Source organism: Danio rerio, chromosome 1 (assembly GCF_052040795.2).
Source record: "Danio rerio strain M-AB ecotype USA chromosome 1, GRCz13ab, whole genome shotgun sequence".
Classification (NCBI taxonomy): Eukaryota; Metazoa; Chordata; class Actinopteri; order Cypriniformes; family Danionidae; genus Danio; species Danio rerio.
Genome location: NC_141021.1, coordinates 31669907 through 31690484, shown reverse-complemented (window position 1 = coordinate 31690484; position 20578 = coordinate 31669907). Strand labels below are relative to the sequence as shown.

The 20578-nt window shown below is 38.1% G+C and overlaps 1 protein-coding gene across 1 annotated transcript in view; it reads left to right on the top strand.

The window, feature by feature from the left end:
* pwp2h (PWP2 small subunit processome component) overlaps positions 1-20578 on the top strand; it is a 66841-nt gene that overhangs the window by 42689 nt on the left and 3574 nt on the right. Inside the window, 7 exon segments of the mRNA NM_213047.1 lie at positions 35-105; positions 186-322; positions 673-821; positions 1105-1252; positions 10208-10358; positions 10462-10642; positions 11798-11945. Coding sequence (NP_998212.1) covers positions 35-105; positions 186-322; positions 673-821; positions 1105-1252; positions 10208-10358; positions 10462-10642; positions 11798-11945 — 985 coding nt within the window.

The window sequence follows — 20578 nt, the reverse complement described above, 5'->3', positions numbered from 1 at the left end:
TATTTCTATGCTGTTTAATGAATATCATGTTTAGCATTTCAGATCAGAGGATTTCGGCCATTTCTCTGAATCCCACTGGTGACTGGATTAGCTTTGGCTGCTCAGGTGTTGATCTCAAAGTTTTTTTTCCCCTCAGAGTACTGTTTTATACTGTTTCTTAATTCTTTGCTTCTGTCCTGTGTTAGGTCTGGGCCAGCTGTTGGTTTGGGAATGGCAGAGCGAGTCCTATGTGTTTAAACAGCAAGGACACTTTAACAACATGAACTCTTTGGCTTATTCACCTGATGGTCAGTATCTTGCTACTGGAGGGGATGATGGCAAGGTGAGTCCTCTAACTCTATAATTTTATTAAGGAAATAAATACATTTTTTTGATGCTTAGGGTGCACATTCTCACACTTAGTCAAGTTGCTTAGTTTCATGAAGAAACCAAGAAGAGTTTGATTCATGTGTTTTTTTTTTTCTTTTCCATACAAGTAGATGTCTCTACCGTATGTGTGTATTTGTGCATTTTTACTAATTTGGGTACACTTTCGCAGTATGTGGGACATTTAGAAAACATTGTTCACATAATTGATACAGACTAGTCTATGAAATCAAATGAACCTAGATGCATTGCAGACCAAAAATTCTAGTGTGGTTGTCCTCCCCAAGTAAAACGGTTGCTTTCCAGGTGAAGGTGTGGAACACCAACAGTGGTCTCTGTTTTGTGACATTCACCGAGCACTCCAGCGGTGTCACCGAAGTTGCCTTTACCTCCAGTGGTTTCGTGGTGGTCAGTGCCTCACTAGATGGCACTGTTAGAGCTTTTGACCTGCACAGGTATCTAACTAAAGCACCAAGCAGTATTTGCTTTTTGGGCTTAGGAATGTTGTTTTCCTGAAAAGGCAAAAAATAATCTTCAGTTGCTATTAATTGTTTTTTCAAATAATATGATTTTTGCTTTTAAGTGAACTAAATCAATAACTTGCTTGTCTCTAGGTTATTTATCTTACTTTTAGGTGTGGCATAACTTAAATATTTTGGTGTGTGAATAAAAAAACAAAAACAAATGGCAATTTAAAATTTCCAGTGCATATCCTGCATGACCAAAGTTTTTTCTCAGGTACCGGAATTTCCGTACCATGACGTCACCACGACCCGCCCAGTTCTCCTCTCTGGCAGTGGACGGTAGTGGGGAATTGGTGTGTGCTGGTTCTCAGGACTCTTTTGAGATCTTTCTGTGGTCTATGCAGACTGGACGACTGTTAGAGGTCAGACCACTGAATTGGTGTTTTCTTTTCTTATCTGAAGAAAATGCATGTCAATTTTATTTCCACACAGTTGTCAATTTATTTTAATAGAACATGGGGAAAATGGCTTACTAGAAATTATGAACTCTTTATATAGTTTAGGATGATATGTTTTAAAGGGCCATGAAACCCCCTCGTTTCAGCAGGGTGTTTTCACACCTCTACTTTGGAAAAAGTCAGAAAAGTGGGCGTGTTCAGCTCTGTTTAGGGGGGAGTGTCGGAGAAAGAAAAGACGCTTGGTGTGGGAGTGTCTATTTGGCCGCGCTGAATTTCAGAGTCAAAACAACCACAGCGGACAAAGTGACTGTGTTTACATGGACATTTGTAGTCGAATTATTTGCCAAATTATTAAATGGTGGACTTTAACTGCAGTTTGGCTCTTTCATTCAGGGAATTCATACATGTCCCTCGCGACAAACGTGATATTTGATTCGAGGAACAGCTCTAAGCGTGTATTTTCATGCAATGTTTGATACCGCACGGCGAATGAGAGAAAAAAAACTCAGCATTTCCCGGAAACTTAGATGCACACGGCAGGTAGCGTCAGAAAGCCGCGTGTGTTATTCCGATCACAAAATCCTACACAAGGTTTGGTTGTAGTGCTAACTTGTTTGCACTCGGTGCAATAGTTTGTTTGATACGAATAAAATACGAACTGAATAAACAAAGAGCACTGGTTGCTCACTTACCAAATCTGTAGAGACAGGACAATCACCAGCAACTAGAGCGTCTTTATTAAGAGGAGACTACAAGCGAATCCGGATCTCAGCGTTTGCAGATGAGAACAGCTCTCAGGTAAACAATAATCCTCCTTTGACACGTAAGTTATTGTTGTCGAGCGTCGCGTACACTGTTAATCCACACGTGACGCCAGCTGCACTCTCACAGAGAGAAAATGAAAACAAAACTTAATGGCAGCAAACTCTAAAAGCAACACTTCACGCTTGTTTTGCCAACACAACGTGGCGTCTCTGTCGTATAAACACTATGACAGTAATGAATATTAATGAAGTTGCACAATAGAGCACGCTGATTGGTTTAAATCAAGCCTTACTCATGCATTAATGCATCACACTGTAAGACGTAATAAGACACACTCTGGCACAGAAGTCCAGTCTGCACGCTGGAATACAACGCTATTATGTCATGACCGTGACGCAGCTTCAATAATTAGTTTCAAACCGGAAGTACGAATTTGCTTGAAATAACGCAAAAACAACCAATTTACACTTTTTAGGGAAATATAGGTGTCCTAATAGTGTTTTTAGCAGTGTGGGACACATATATGACTGTCAACAGCTCAAAAAATGTGTTTTGGTGTTTCGTGACCCTTTAATGATGCTCCGATTGATCGGCCGCCGATTACGATCGGCCGATTTTGGCTAAAAATAGCTTGATCAGCTAACCCCAAAAGCGCGGATCAAAAAAGCCGATGACCTGACGTAAATTACTCGCACAACTTTTTCACACTTGCATGCACGGCGCACGGATAAACACCAGCAGAGAGGAGCTTATCAGTTGCAACATGAGTTCCCCCGTCTTTTTCAAAGTGTCCAATAAAGACGTAAAGTTAGCCGTTTACAATGTATGTTGTGATAAAACCCCTTGAGCAAGCAACGGCATTTTAACAGCACTAACATGATTAGGCATCTTAGAACATGCCATACAACTAAATATGCCGCTTATGAGAATCCCTCAACCAGCCGACTGTGAGTGATGGAAGACGTAAACCATACAGCAGGGATAGTACCAAGGTGGAAAGACATCGCGTTCAGAATTATGAAACTAATTTGCCTCTATGAACAACCTGTGATTATATGGAGTGCAGACACCTGTCCAATGTCCCTGCTAAGCTTAACAGCACACTTTATTGACTCAAACTTCGAAAGACACAACATTGTGCTACACTGTCAAGCTTTCACGTGGTCACATTCTGCGGAGGCGTTAGTGAACGCATTTAGCAGCATATTTAAGTCACGATGAGTAAAGAATTTCAAATTATAACTAAATATTAATAAGACCATAAAATCATAATGTAGTCAGAGTATACAGGCTAATGCTGGCATTATTCTTTTATTGTTCAGCTTCAATATCGCCTTATTGTAAAGAGAAGTGATAAAACAAATCCCACAGAGCCTTTATCTTTATTTCGTTATAGCTAAATACCCGTCATCATTTATCATTTATTTTAATTAATTTGCTAAGAAAGACTTTTATTTTTATTGGTGTGTTGGCCAATTTAAAGGCTAAGTGTATTTACCTAGGCCTATTTAGAGTGTTGAGTTAAGATGTTGCAGAGGGCTTATTTTTTTTCTTTTTTCTTCCAACTTGGCCTGTTGCCTATATTATGAATAAGTACTGTTAACGCATATAAACGACTCATTCATGAAAAAAAGACAAAAGAGCTGTGTGCATGTGCACATTTGAAAAATGTCAGGCTATAAACGGGTTTCGGGCTTTTTAAAAGCTGTCAATCAAAATCTACTTGACGGGTTCGAGACACCCAAAAGGCAAGTACTGTGGGTTATCCATAATGTGGTGAGGCACAATTTATTTAAATCTAACGAGAACATTAAATTGAGTAGCCTTTTCCAAAGAAATTATCACATTTTTGGGTCTTAAATGATATTTGTTGAGGTCTTAAAAAGTTTTAAAAAGTATTAAATTTTACTTTTAAAATGACACAAGAACCCTGTTTAAATACAACTCTCTTGATCTCTAAAGGGGAAAAAGGCCCAAAAGAAATTTGACTTTAAATTAATTTTAGCAGAGACGCAACTGCATTTTCACATTCATTTTTCAGTTAGGGATTAGGTCTGCGCGACTCCACCGAGCAAACACACCGAAAAAGCACTTAAGTACGTAACTTATTTATTTTACATTATCTTTGCACTCATTATTGTTTTCATTGCACTTTTATTATGTGTTTACTAATTCCTGTTGTTACTTACTCTCGCAAAGCACGGGAGGTATGCTGCAGGCGTAATCCTCACAACCTTCGTGCAATACAGATATCTGCTATTTCACAATTCTCTCTTTCCATGGGCCTCTGGAATTGTCAATCTGCTGTTAACAAGACAGATTTTATTACCTCCATAGCTACACATTCTGACAATATTCTCATGGCTCTAACTAAGACCTGGTTGAGACCGGAGGACACTGCTACACATGCAGCTCTTTCTGCTAATTTCTCTTTTTCCCCACACTCCTCATCAGACAGGGAGAGGGGGTGGGACAGGACTACTGATTTCCAAAGAATGGAAATTTACTCAGAGACCGTCCCTGGCAAAGATCAGCTCCTTTGAATTCCATGCAGTCACCATTGTCCACCCCTTCTACATAAATGTGGCTAACATCTACCACCCACCCGGTACATTAGGTCACTTCTGAGATAAACTGGATGTTCTTTTCTCATCATTTTCTGATTATGACACTCCCTTGTTGGTGCTAGGTGACTTCAACATCCACATTGAAAGACCACAAGCTACTGACTTCCTGACTCAGCTTGCCTCTTTTGACCTCAAAAGAGCACCTACTTCTGCTACTCACAAATCAGGTAATCAGCTGGACCTTATTTACACTCGACATTGCACCGTTGACCAAACACTAGTAACTCCACTATACACATCGGATCATTTCCTTCTGTCTCTCAAAATCCACATTACTCCAGAGCCGCCACACACTTCAACACTAGTTGCCTTTCGCAGAAACCTACACTCTCTCTCACCCAATAGACTATCTACCATTGTTTCAGACTCTCTTCCTCCTCCTTGCAAAATCTCTACACTTGATACGAACAGTGCCACTGACACTCTGCTCCACACTAGTATCATGTCTAGACAGACTTATGTCCTCTTACATACAGGCCAGCCCGTGCCAGTCCTGCTGCACCCTGGCTCTCTGATGTTCTCCCTCAAAACTTCGGGCTGCAGAAAGAATTTGGCGAAAAACTAAAAATCCTTCATACCTCATACCAAACACTTCTGTCATCTATTTCGACTGATGTTACTTCTGCAAAACAGACATACTTTTGTCAGAAAATCAACAATGCCACCAATCCTCACTTACTTTTTAAAACATTTTCCTCCCTCCTCTATCCTCCTCCTCCACCCTCATCGTCCACACTTACTACTGATGACTTTGCTACTTTCTTTTGCATCAAAACTGCAAAAATCAGTGCTCAATTTACTGCACCTACAACAAACAGGCAAGATACACCACCATCACCACACACACTCATCTCTTTTTTTCAGCACGAGTTTGGTCACCTCTGACTCAGAGAGCTATCTACCCATACACCCACCTACACCCACCTGTCCGCTTGATCCCATTCCCACTTATCAATTGCAAGCCATTTCTCCTGCAGTCATACCAACACTGACTCACATAATTAACACATCTCTTGACTCTGGTTTATTCCCCACTTTATTTAAGAAGGCTAGGGTAACCCCACTGCTTAAGAAACCCAACCTGGATCAAACGCTACTTGAAAACTACAGACCAGTATCCCTGCTTCCATTCATGGCCAAGATTGTGGAGAAAGTTGTGTTCAATTAAGTCCTAAACTTTCTTACTCAAAACAACCTCAAGGACAACAAGCAATTTGGCTTTAAGAAAGGCCACTCAACTGAGACTGCCCTGCTCTCGGTCGTGGATGATCTCAGACTGGCTAAAGCAGACTCTAAATCATCAGTCCTCATCTTGCTGGATTTGTCAGCTGCTTGAGTCACTAGGCGTTGCAGGCACGATTATTTAGTGGTTCAGATCTTAGCTCTCTAGCAGGTCATTCAGGGTGTCTTGGAGAGGTGTCCAACCTACAGCATCTAAACACTGGGGTACTACAGGGCTCTGTTCTTGGGCCACTACTCTTCTCCATCTACACAACATCTTTAGGATCAGTCATCCAGAAACATTTATTTTCCTACCACTTCTATGCTGATGATACCCAGCTATACCCTATTTTTCATCTTGATGATCCCTCGGTTACGGCTCGCATCTCAGCCTGCCTGTCAGACATTTCACACTGGATGAGAGATCATCTTCAGCATAACCTCACGAAAACAGAAATGCTTGAAGTTTCTGCCAACCCGACTCTACATCATAACTTTTCAATCCAGATGGATGGGGCAACCGTTACTGCATCCAAATTGCTGAAAAGCCTTGGAGTAACAATTGTTGACCAACTAAACTTCTCTGACCACATTTTTTGAACTGCTCGATTGTGCAGATTCGCACTCTATAACATCAGAAAGGTCTAACCATTCCTATTTGAATATGCAGCTCAATTCCTTGTTCAAGCTCTTGTTCTCTCCAGACTGGACTATTGCAACTCTCTACTAGCCAGATTTATATTCCCTCCAGAAACTTGCGTTCTGTGAATGAACGTTGCCTAGTGGTTCCATCCCAAAGAGGGAAGAAATCACTTTTCCAAACTCTCGCGCTCAATCTGCCCAGTTGGTGGAATGAAATCCCTAACTGCATCCGAACGGCAGAGTCACTCGCTGTCTTCAAAAAAACGACTAAAAACTCAACTATTTAGTCTCCACTTTCCTTACTAATCTCCAATTCCCTCTCTGGCTCCTCCACTAACTACCACAAAAAAAAATGTGTAATGTTTTGCTTCTTACACCTTCTTTACATACCTGAAACTTGCCTATAGCTCTTATTCATTGTTGCTCTTGTAGTTGCGTAAATTGCTCCCTTGTCCTCATTTGTAAGTTGCTTTGGATAAAAGCATCTGCTAAATGACTAAATGTAAATATCGAGTAACCTAAAAAAATGTTTTGTTGGACACTGCAAAGTAGTCTACACTATAATTAATATTATAATTTATTATTTTCATTATTATTAAAAATAAACTATAAAATTGATAAAACGCAAAACCCTTTTTAATGTTTGCTTTCATTTTGACATCGCTAACAGTTGTAATAAGAAACATCCCAGCAGCAGTCTTAAATTATGAGACTTAAATGCCTTTTGAGTCTAAAGATGATCAGCCTGCGAATTAAGTTTACAGTGTCATAAATGAAATGGGTATAATGCATGAGTAAAGGGGATTTGCCGCATCAACCTCTCAAATGCGATGCATGTAGGCTGAATAATATTCTTTAAAAAATATGCAATACAAAACTGAAATAAAACGGAAAGAAATAAGGAGTAAAATATAATTTAAACCACTGGTCTGGCGCTGATATTTTATTGTTTGTAGCGAGACGAAAGAAGAAAAAAAAAACAGATGAAAACTTGGCTTGGGAGACGGCAAGGATTTTCTGTTATTCAGAAAAGATTGTAGACACGACATTGTGAAGGTGTTTATCATACAACGCAGTTTGTGTTTGTGATCATTAATAGTAATAATATTAATATTATTAACTCTTCTCTCTCTTTGTTTTAGGGTATGTTCTTGTCAACGCAATAGATTTATTGCATGTATGAATCAGATTATGAAGAATGATTAAGACAAAGAGCATACATTTTTTTATTACATCCTTTTCGCAAGTTATTTATCTATTTATTTAAGTGGAGAGAACATTAATCACTGGAAAAAATTTTCCTCCCGTACAACCAAGAAATAAAGTAGCATACCTAAGATAATTTACCTTTTATGTAAAAATTAAGGAATAACTTATAACTTAATTAAATATTCATCAAAACATCCGTACAAACCTACGCGTTAATTTTGAACTTTTGTTAATAAAACAACACAATACTGCTTTTAAATATTGTAGTTTAATATTAAATAACTTTAACTGACCGTATAATAATAATTAAGCTTTACATTTTTAAGAACTTTACAAATAGCCTAAATGGCACTTTATTAATCGGGAATAGTATAAATAGTAATAATTATAAGAAGTACAAAAATATTAGCTTGCTAGTTACAAAGTCAGATGTTTTAAAAAAAAAGCGTTGGTTCTCTCCACCTTTTGTTTTCTATTCATATTTTAAATTCTTTGTCAGAAAAACGAACTTGTTGACTTTGTTCGTTTTATGTGAAGACCTAATTGGGATTATAATGTTTCCAGCAATACATGTTCAAACTGTGTGCTTGTAGCGCAAATGCACAGATACTGTTTCTTGCTTCTGTCCTGCTGCCCGCATTTCTCGGAAAGCAGGTTTCTCTACACTGCGAAGCGGCGCGTTCTTAACTTACCAAATATGTTGCTCCATTTCTCATCAATGTCTTCTATTTATCACTTTCTCTTTTGTATCTGGCCATTTCTGGAAATGCCTCTGTGATATCTGACTGACTAGCTGGGCTTTTGCGTTTATAAGACAGGAGTTAATTATAGGCTGATTTTTTTCCCTCACTGCCATCAATCGCCACTAGCTTGCATGGTTCGGGACCTGTGGAGCTGCGCATCGATGGATTTGCTCTTAAATGTTTGGACTCTAAGCAGTGAATATTAAACCACAATTTAACACTTTAAAAAAAACCTACAAAAAGCTTAATTAAATAATTGATTCACCTGTCTCGGTCAGCATGAATCCAAGATATTCCCACATGTAAGATTTCGTTTTCTAACAAGATTCATGGTTGAACTTGCTGAATTGCGCCTAATGTTATATTCTAACAGAAATGTAGCCTAATACTTGGCAACATAACGGTAATTTGTGTTTTAAAGTGCGTGACGTCACATACTACAGCCGGTGGCAATGGACCTAATGGCAACTGACCACCGCGGTCACACGGTTGTCATGGTGACTGTCACAGCCCTAATTGAATGGCCATTCCCCTGCCATTCTGTGATTGGCAGTGATCTGCAATCGGCAGATCATGATTTCGGCGATCGGTAATCGGTGATTGGCCCAAAAAATGCTGATCGGAGCATCTCTAATATGTTTAAGTTCACTAGACATTTTTATTAGTTTTTTTTATGTACTTTTATAACACTGTGTTATCTTACATTGGTTATTATTCCTGTATTAGATCCTGTAGACCTGTAAGTACAGTTTACTGATACGAGATCACAGTGTTCTAATTATTATGAATGAATTATTTTTTAAAGTTTAGGGAATCAAATGTGATCTATAATAAAATTCACATACACCTATTTCTTAGGACTGGTCCACCCAAATTGAAGAAAATCGTGTAGTCATGTATATGTAGTCACCGTGTAGTAGACACTGCATGTGCTGTGTGTCCGTGGACATGTAATGACAGAATTTACTGCAAACACATTGTTTAAAGAGTAAAAAGAAAAGCCTACAATAGTGGCATGTGGGTGTCTGTGCTCAGTGGAGTCATGCTGCTTGAGTTGAATGTCTTTACTCTTATTGGTCTTCAGAAGAGGAGAATGGACACTGCTGATATCTAATTATTTATACTGCTAATTCCTATTCTAGTGAGGGGAGCTAGTCACCTCCTTTCCTAATTATCCAAATAAAGTCTTCTGCACGCATATCAAAACCTTCTAAATTTATTAATCCTTCCTCTGACTCAGTTTACACCCCTGACTAAAACTGCAAAGTGCAGATAACCTTGTAATTAACATTCAAAGACAATTTTACCCTAGAGAAAACAAATATATTCTTTAAGAAAAAAATGTATGAAAGCAAAACCAACAGATGCTTAATATAATAAAACACTTATGCTGTACAGCTCATGCTGGAGATACAGAGCAGTAGTATTTAACTACATCAAAGAAATAAAAAAACTTCAAATAAACAAAACAACATTGAACCACTGTGCCACTGTGAGCCCTGCAATATATTTTAACAATATTGGTGGCATTTTCTTTGCTTATTTTCTTCCTTCTGTTGTTGATATTGTAAAACAGCTTTTCACCTTGACGAATCATCATATTTTAATATGTCTTGGGTTTTCTGTTTAACCTAGGTTTTTTGATGCACTATTAATGTTTTTGTACCAACTATTGTGCTTTTTATTTCCTTTACTCATTTCTGATGGAACAGGTGCTTAGTGGTCATGAGGGTCCTGTCAGTAACTTGTGCTTCAGTCCAGTCCAGTCTGTTCTTGCTAGTGTGTCATGGGACAAAACTGTCCGGCTATGGGACATGTTGGACAGCTGGCAGACCAAAGAGACGTTGCAACTCACCTCTGATGGCAAGTTTACAAAATGTTTGTTTATGTGAAAGTGGAATGGAAAGAAATTTATGTGATTTTTTTTTTTTTTTTTTAAATATATCTTGCACCTGTTCATATTTAGGGCTTGCTGTAACATATCATCCTAATGGTATGGAGTTAGCAGTTGCTTCTCTGGATGGTGAAATCACATTCTGGAACCCTCAGACTGGAAGACAGACTGGCTCTATCACTGGCCGCCATGACCTGCAAATGGGACGCAAAGAGTCTGAAAAGATCACTGCTAAACAATCTGCCAAGGGAAAGTAAGCAGACATTTTGTAAATAGACTATAAACTTCTATTCTTTTTAACATAAGATTCAAAGCACAAACACATCATTTTGTCCCCCTAAACCAGGGATGGGCGACTCTTTGAGAGCCAAGCTTTAGCTCCAATCCTAATCAAACACACCTGACTATAGCTTACTAGTGAACCTGAATACACTGTTTAGATTGTTCAGGTGTGTTTGATTAATGTTGGAGCAAAACTCTGCTGCCATCCCTGCCCTAAACCGACCAACAGTTGTAGCCAGAATAATTAGCCCCCAACACCCCATAAAAAAAAAAAAAATAAACACGGGGGCTAATAATTCTGACTTCAACTGTAACTGGAAAAGAATATATGAACCTATCAGTTTACAATATACTGATGCCCAATTTCTAGGCTTTATTGGTCATAATGGTCAAGAATGTTGGACCATCATTGCCTTTACAGCTTATCAGTAAAGGACAGAATCTAGCCAGACAGTAATGTGTAAATTGTTGGGTAAGCAAAATAATAAATAGAAAGCGTCAGTATTTTTAGTAAGTGTACTTTTTTTTGCTTTCATTCTTACCATAATAAAAAATATAATTGTAGAGCAACCCAAGTTCTGTTGCCATTAATATTTAACTTTGATAGATTGGAATGTCTGATCTATGAACAAAAGCAAGTGATGCATTATTTAAATTTAAAAAATTATATTTAAAAAATCTTGAATGGTTATAAAAATCTTTATAAAAACTATTAAAAACAATTATCTTGAATGACATGAACTAGTTCTAATTTAGCATTTTCTGTTGCATGTTTTTGATATTGCGATATAGGTCTTAAATTTAATACTTAATGGGCTGAAAAAGGTCTTAAAGTCCTAAATTCGACATATAATCATATAATATATAGCATATAATATCTGCAGAGACCCTGGTATGTGTAATTGTTCTTTGTCAAGACTTCATCATTTGCTGCATTATTGATTCATATTTTCTGAGACTGAGATCTGAACCTGCTCTTGAATTTAAATCTTCTTGCATTTGGAATTGTTTGGCAATTACATTGTCATTTCCTGAAAGAACAAGTAAATTGTAGTCTGATTGTGCTGAAACTTAGTGTATTTAAAATGGCCTTTAATGACTAATTTCCTCTAAAACTGATTTGTAGGTCTTTTACCACCTTGTGCTACTCAGCGGATGGTGAATCGATCCTTACAGGTGGGAAGTCAAAGTTTGTGTGCATTTATAACATCAAGGAACATCTCCTGATGAAGAAGTTTGAGATCTCCTGTAATCTCTCTCTGGATGCAATGGAGGTATGTTCGCAGATATGTTTGTACACACTGCATATATAGTTTTTGCAAAAGACATACAAGTCATAGTATACTGGCCATTCAAAGCAGCAATTTCATTTAGATTTATTATAAACCCTATGGAAAAAGCAACATTTTGGTTCTGACATAACATCTATTTAATCAACAGATGCGATGCAATTTAAATCATAACAAAAACTGACAGGTGCAAAAATCTTGGCATCCCAACAGAATAATAACATCAGTATTTTGAAGAACCACCTCTTGCTGAAAAAAAAAGCCTGTTAACACTTCTTAGACAAGGAGAAGTCCCTGAATTCTTGCTGAAGGCATTTTAGACCATTCTTCCTTGCAAAATTTTTCAAGTCTGGTTTGGTCAGGTTTATTGGGTGCTGAACGTGAATGGCTCTTTTTAAATCACTAGATTTTTTATGATCTTCAAGTCTGTGTACTGGGATGGTCATTTTAGAACATTGTATTGTGTCTAAGCATGATTTTTTTTGGTAGATCTGGAATTGTGCTCAATGATTAATTGATTGTCGCTAACCCTTTCAATTGATAGACCTTATAAATGACTGATAAAGCGTGGACATTTAAAGGATAAGTTATGCTTTGCGCTGTGACACGCGTCCACAAATTTTCACATTGAAGTAATAATCAAGTGTCTGCAGTTCACATTACCTTATGTAGTCACTCTCTTGATATTGAGGATGCATAAAACCCTGTAATGCACAGATCTCTGTTATATCCGCTGGTGCTGCTGACCGTTAATAGATCTCCGTTATATCCGCTGGTGCAGCTGTTAATACTCGGGTCAGGTAAGCCAAAAGTAGGCTTTATAATGTTTAATTATGGGTGGGTCGTGGGTTGGTAAGATCAATCAGTAGTTATGCAAACTATTAACTACTTTGTCTAAAATATTAAAATGTTCAAACGATTTAATTTAATGCCGGATCAATGAATTTTTTCACAACAGTGAAAACAATTTAATATAGGGTACTCTTTTATTTTTGATCATATAATCAACAAAAATACACTATTTGAAACTGAATATTACACTTTTATTTTATTTATATTATAATTGTTTTAAACCATTTTGTGCTTTGGCAGCGGACTCTGCGGAATTAGACTTCACCTCAAATGTTTGTTCTTGTTTATTTTCTAGGTAACAGATCAACAAAAAATACATTAAAACTAAGATACAATTTGAATGTGATGTACCGAATTATGCCAAACGAAATTTCTTTAAAAAATATTTTATGTCTGACAAAAATATCTGAATTCATGCATCCCCATCTGCTCTACAACTGTGCAGTGTTTGTTTCGCTTCACGGAAGATGAGGATTTAATTATGCTCCACTGTAATCACAAAATTCTGTGATACATATTGGCTACATTTTTTTTTTATAAACTTTTTTAAAAAAATACATGCTGTAAGCCTAGCCAATAGCAGCCTACTTTAAATTAGTCAACATATATGCAATTTGTTGTCTCTCATCAATGCAACAGCAGCATGCATGTCTGTTTATAGTTTCTTAAAAAAAGACCTTCATTTGACCAGCCATTTAGCAAAGCCTATACTGATATTTCTGTGCCATTTTAACACTATTCACTAAACTGAGTAGTTCAACTAATTCAAAACACTCGCTCACCTGAATTTACCGGTCTCCGGTATTACCGGCGTAATAAAAAGAATTGTGACGTAAGGCTCAGACAGCGTCACCAAACTGTTGGCTTGAGCCTAAACCATTCAGAAACTGAATACCTTCTATGCGACCTTAGGCTCGCGGTCAGAGAGAGAGATGGAGAGAGAGAGAGAGAGAGAGAGAGCGCCAAGCAATGCACAGCACCTCTCTCTCTCTCTCTCTCTCTCTCTCTCTCTCTCTCACATTTCACATTTTAGGTGCTTTATTGGCATGACAAATAACTGTACATTCGTATTGCCAAAGATGAAAGTGATGACGATAATATCAACAGTAAGTCCACAAGTAAAGAGTTCCAGTTGTGTGTAAGAGACAGTGGAGCGGATCATTGTGGGTTCCTCAGACGGTGGCAGGAGTGCACAAACTGAGCTGCTAACACACAGCAGCACACACACTCCCCCAGTAGGATTGGCAGTTTCTCATTGTTTGACAGGGACTCAAAGTTTGTGTGTGTGTGTGTGTTTCGGGTAGAACTTCTCCCGGATCTCTGAGTATTTTGTGCACTCCGTAAGGAAGTGCAGTTCTGTTTCAATCGGCTGCTAAGGGCAGTGTGGGCACAGCCGCTCCTCCACCGGCAGCCATGTTTGTTTGTGCCGCCCTGTCTCTATAGCCAGCTGGTGTCCGCTGAGTCTGTATCTGCTCAGGGTGTTCCTTAGACCTTTATCTGTCACTGTGTGAAGATAGTCTGCCAGAGTATATTGTCTCTTCAGGGCCAGATAACACTGCATTTTGCTTTGCAGTTGTGTTTGAGTGTCCCAGTGGTGTGTGTAGCTGTTCTTGATCTGGTGTGTGATCTGAGTCAGTGGCAGGACTGTGTTCAGCTCCTTAGGAGACGTCTCAGAGACCCTGAAGCTCTGGGCCAGGTGGGAGAGTGGGTCTGCTCTTCTGCTTAATTCTCTGTCTTGCAGGGCTTTATAGTGGTATGAGTCCTGGTCGCAGAATCGCACAAATCCCTCTGTAATTATTGGGGTCAAATTTATCTCCATTTTTAAAAATGGGTGTTATCAATCCTTGATTCCAGATATCAGGGAAGTGACCAACACTCAGAACTAGATTAAATAATTTTAGGATGGCTGTTTGAAATTTAGGGCTGGTTTGTTTTATTATTTCGTTTAATATTCCGTCAGGTCCAGATGCTTTTTTAGGTTTAACAGATTTAATTTTGTATTTAAGCTCCATTATAGTGATGGGGAAGTCTATTGGGTTTTGATTATCCTTGATAGTCGATTCTAGTGTTGCCAGTGTTTTTGTTATTTGATTTTGTTTAGGATTTGTGTCTGTTTCTACTTTATTGAATAGTGTTTGGAAATGGGTTTCCCATATTTCTGAATTTTGGATCGGTAGCTCTTCATGATCGTTTTTGATCTCTCTCTTACACAAACACACACACACACACACACACACACACACACATCTCTCCCGCGATTTATTCAGAAATTTACTCCCACACCGTAAGAAATCTGGCCGGCTCCCGCGGAACAGCAGCGGGAATGCAGAGAGCTGTAATCGGGCCATAAAAATTATACCCGATAGGTCCCGAGTCCTACAGGTTCATTTTGATTGACAGCTTTATAAAGCCCGAACCCGTTTACAGCCCGACATTATTCAGATGTGCTCATGCCCACAGCTCTAATGCTTTTTTTTCAAGAATGAGTCATTTATATGTTTTAACATCATTTATTCGTAACAAACATAGACTATAGGCCACTTGGAAGTTGGAACAAAGAAATAAAATAAGTCCTCTGTAACATCGTAACATCTCAGCACTCTATAGGTCTAGGTACATGCACTTAGCCTGTAAATTGGCCAACACACCAATGAAAAGAAATCTTGCTTAACAAATCAAATTAAAATAAACTCTAAATGATGATGGGTATTTTGGCAATAACAAAATTAAGATAAAGGCTCTGCAAACTTTGTTTCTCCACTTCTCTTCACAATATGGCATTAAGGCGGCGGTGAAGCTGAATATTAAAATAATAATGCCACCATTAGCCTGTATACTCGGTCTACATTATGATTATATGGTTTGATTAATATTTATTTATAATTTAAAAACCTTTTACTCACCAAGATTTTGCTACGTGTGTTTGTGGAGGAACATTATTAAATCCACTGGCTTTAGCGCAGTCTTGCACTCATGGTGCATCCAGCATAACTGAACACCCTTTCCTGCGGCTACAGGCCGAAATGCAGTGTTCTGATCTGGCTAATTTTGCAAGTTTTGGATAGGATTGTTTGTTCATCTTCTACCAGTCAGGAACATCCATTTAATTTTCCATGACAGCAGTTTCACTGTAGCGAGTGACCTCGTCTTTTTACCTGTCAGCTTACGGTTTAGGGCTCTACCGTAATACGCAGTGTATAAGCGACCGCCGAAATACCTGTGGCTAGAATGACCGCTTCTTCTGAGCTAGTGACTGGCTTGACCGCCGTCAAAATTCGCTTTTTTACTACTACGTCATCATTTGTTTCACCTTTGCAGGGATGGATTTTAATGCAGGGATTTGGATTTTTTTCGGGTCTCGCCGGGTTCGGGCAAAGATCTTTAGCTCTAATGCAGACCAAACTGCAGGTCACTTTGTAGCGTGACTCATCACGTCACCTCTCCCTCTCTCCCCCTCCCTCTCCCTCTTCCTTTCTCTCTCTCCCCCACACTGTCCCTTGATGACAACCACACATACGTTTTTGTAGGCATTAAATAAAAGATATTTAATATTTTATGACGGTATAACGGTATTGAAACTGACACCGTTGCTATTTTTTGATCCCGCGGTATACCGTAATACCGCTCAAGCCTACTGCTATGTTTATTTGATGTACGAAGAAAAAAAACTTTATGAAAAAAGTATGTCAATGGTTTGTGAAAACCAAGTCTTGCAACACAACCAACATATTTCATCATCCAAAAAAAATGACCCAAAGAAACCCAGAAATTTAAAAAAAATTTGTTGGACTTGCTGGAATTTGTAGTGCTTTTTTGTTTATGTTTTGCACATTTAATTTACATTTAATTTGTAATGCCAGACGTTAAACTGGTTTTTTTTTTGGTCTTTTTCAATGCATTTTACTATTCGTTTTAGGCCAAGTAAGTAATCTGTTTTTGTTAATAAACAATATTTTAAAAGGTAATTTAATTAACAGTAATTTTTTTTGTTGTTGCATCAGTCATTGTTGGGATAATAACTTTTAAAGCTGGAAGCATTAACAACTTGTGTCGAAATTTATCATTATTGTTCAATATGGAAAAAAAATATTGAGTTTGCATTTTTGCCATATCGCCCAGCCCTAATGTACAATAACATTATCAGCAGCAAGATGTTCCTAGAGCTCTTTGGAGGTTGTCTGTGGTTTGTCTGTGACCATTCTAACCATTCTTCACCTTCACCATTGACTTTCAGATATTTTTCTTGGCCTACCACATCTTTCCCTCGCAAGAACTCTACCTGTGACCTTACATTTTCTTACCATATTTCTGACTGTGAGACTGTCAAATAGAGATTTTAAACCTCTGTGATTGCTTTTTGAATCATTCTCCTATACACATTAAAGAATTAGGGGTCATTAGGAAGTTCCTATGAGGTTCTCATGTTTCTACTTTCTGATTCACAATATGGAGAAGCACAAAAAGCAATAGGCTATTTTAAATATTCTTTTTTAGGATTGGTTTCACAAGTGTTAAGATAGTTAAGGTTCACTGAGTCACTCAAATTGATTTTTGTGTTGTAACCACAATCACACTACACGTTTTAAAATTCACACAAAAGAGTGGATAGACTTTTGCACAGCCTATTTTACAGATTCAATTTTACAAATTTCAGATTCAATTTTACAAATCTCAGTTATTGCTACATTACATATTTCTGTCTGGAAAACATGACATCATGCAGCTTTCCTAGAAACCTTTCATAAAAAAAACACCTTATCTTGCAGCCACAAAGGGGTGCCCAATCGTTTGCATTAAACTAAGCATTAGGGATGAACAGTTAATAGTATTTTTTCTAGACATTCATATACTTTTAACTGTATTAAGCTTTACATTTTATTTACTGTAGTTAGCAAATCATAAAATTGTATCTGTAGATTTGTACCCATGTTAAAGCTTCTTACCCCTAAGGCATTACCGACAATTTAAAGGTGTTGTCCAGTGCTACTTGTTTACAGAGCTATTTACAATGTTAAAGAGTTGGACTTTAGTGCTCAAACATGGGCCAAGTTAAAAAAAAAATATATATATATATATTTTCCAAACAAATCCCTTCAATTCACATCAAATCGCTTAACTTTTAAATTTCCACGGAAACAAGTCTTTTTTTATATGGATCAGTTTCTTAAATAATACATGTACAAAATAAAGTTCAAACATGCACAGCACAATTCACATTTACAAAATCCAATTTGTAAATTGAAAATGCAATTTATGAATTGTGTGTTGTCAATTTGTGAATTCACAATTAAAAATCATAAATACTTTCACTAAATGAATTGGATTTGTGTATTTTTGAATCGTGTTTTCATTTTATGAACTGGATTTGTGTATTTTTATTATATTGTAAATATTTCTAAAATATTTTGTCCCCCATATGACCATCATATACATATAGTAATGTTATAGACAGCTCAGCTGACAGGGACAATCGCGCTTTGTCACGGTTCAAGTCAACTGTACCTAATGTGAGTGCGCCCTAACGCCCCATTCACACGGGGCGTCAGTGTCAACGCTTCCCATTCATTTTTAATGGGTGACGTCAGGCGTTGCCGAACTGCATTGTGGATCCATCGGAGCTGCCAGTGTCAGCCAATCAGATCGCTGTATGCAAATTCACCAGCTAGACGCTGCTATGACGATCGCTTCAGCTCCAACTTCAGACACACCTTTAGTCAAGCGTTGATGCTGAAGCCCCGTGTGAATGGGGCGTAAAAGCTGTGTCTTTTCATAAGCTCTTTTAATGTCCAGCAATGCCCAAAATCAACTGTTTGAGTGCTTGATGCTGTACTTCTTGCACACGTCATCACGACACTTGCTCAGATGCAGCCATTTGTCTAAATATGCATTCAGATTGTCAACATCTAATTAATGGTAATGGCTGATTTATACTTTTGAGTCAAGTGCAAGCATTGCTTTGGTGCAGCCTTTGCGTGGTCACAGACCCTTCGACGTGTCTGACGAGCACCTCTCAAAAAATGTAACTACACGTTGCAACCACGTAGTGCAAGCTCTGTGATTGGTTGGCTTGGTAGCGCTGTAGGCAGTGCTGAGAGCCGCAAGCCAGATAGAGCGAGTGTTTACAAGTGTCGAGTCCCATGAAGTAGCTCCAGATGAAGCCTTTTGTTTTGTGTTTGCCTTATGATTAATGTTGTTGCATGTCTGCTGGTTCCCGCCTCTGAATGAGCGAGTTTCAGCTACTTGTACATTAAGGTAGTGTTCAGAAAAAAACTAAACATCCGTGAAGAAACTCGACACAGGAATATAATTTAAACCTACTGCCAGCTAGCATTTCGGAAGTGTTATTGCAGAGCAACACAAACAGCACGCAAAAGTTTTAATGCACGGTTATGTGCAAGGCAGGTGCAGAGGGTCACTGCGTTCGCACGATTCAGAAGTATAAACCAGCCTTAAAACATAGAGGTTCTTTTCCATGCTTTTCTGATGTTTGTCTCAGTGCAGCTTCATTAGCATAGTTTTTTGCGGACTCAACCATGGGAAGTACAGGACAGTGCCCTCAGAGGTGTGAAAACAGAACAAATGGTGTTAGAGCCATCAGAGGTTCTTATTAGGGGCCAAGCACCTAATAAAAATGCTAATAACTTTTGTCTAATTTTGCCTATTGTTATGACTTGTCTTACTTGTTTTGATATATTCTGAGAATATCCATACCAATTATGCCTAATTAACTGAACTTCCTGTCTGCCATCTAGCCTTAAGTCAAAAACCTACTTTTTCGAACTCCTCCTACGTAGTTTGGCCGATTTGCATCAAATTTGACTGAGATAATCTTCGGACCATGCTGACAAAAAGTTATGGAGTTTGTGTTGATGGGTGTAGCGATTTTTGTTTACTGCACCGACAAATGTGATGGCATGATGCCCAATTACATCTGAGGCTGTGTCTCTGTCATAGTTGCAGATAATGACACCAAGGTTTAGGTCTGTCATTGTCTCCTCACTGACCACACCATAAAAATTTGGTGACAGCGCCACCTATGGGTCAAGAGTTATAAGACAGTCATTAACTATTAATAATGAAACTTACAAATTTGGTAATAACTTTTTACTGCATATGCTCAAGAAATTAGTCTCAAATTATTCTTTGCGTCCTGCCAACAACACAGATACCAATTATGCCAAAGTCTGCCAAACTTCCTGTCCGCCATTTTGATTTTGTTTAAGGCATTCTTTTTTTAACTCCTCCTAGACCGTTGGTCCATTCTTCACCAAATTTAACTCTTATCATCTTCAGACTATGTAAACCAAAAATTGTGGAATTTATGTCAAATTCATGTCGACCATGTTAAATTACTCAGAAAATGTGTTGTTTTTAACTTGCCATTGATCGTTGGCCAAATTTCCTCCAAACTTGGTTCAGACCATGCTGCCAAAAAGTTATAGAATTTTCCATGTGTTCTGTAGCTTGTTGCTGTGCTTGTTTATGATGTGGCCTTTGGGCTGCTTAGCCCCGATAATTGCTGCTGGCAGCTATATTAATTATTATTGTTAGCAATTACATTTTGTTTTGAGTAGGGAAGTCCCGATACGAGATCCTAAAATCTCCGATATTAGCAGTCCGATTATACGCTCTAAACTCCGTTACAGCTATTCTATCCAGCAGCGTCCAGAGCCAGCGTGCAAAGCCCACGTGATCACAACACATGCTCTTCAAACTGAGTTTTGGTGTATTACATTGAAATCTATTGTGACTGTAGCATTGCTGTA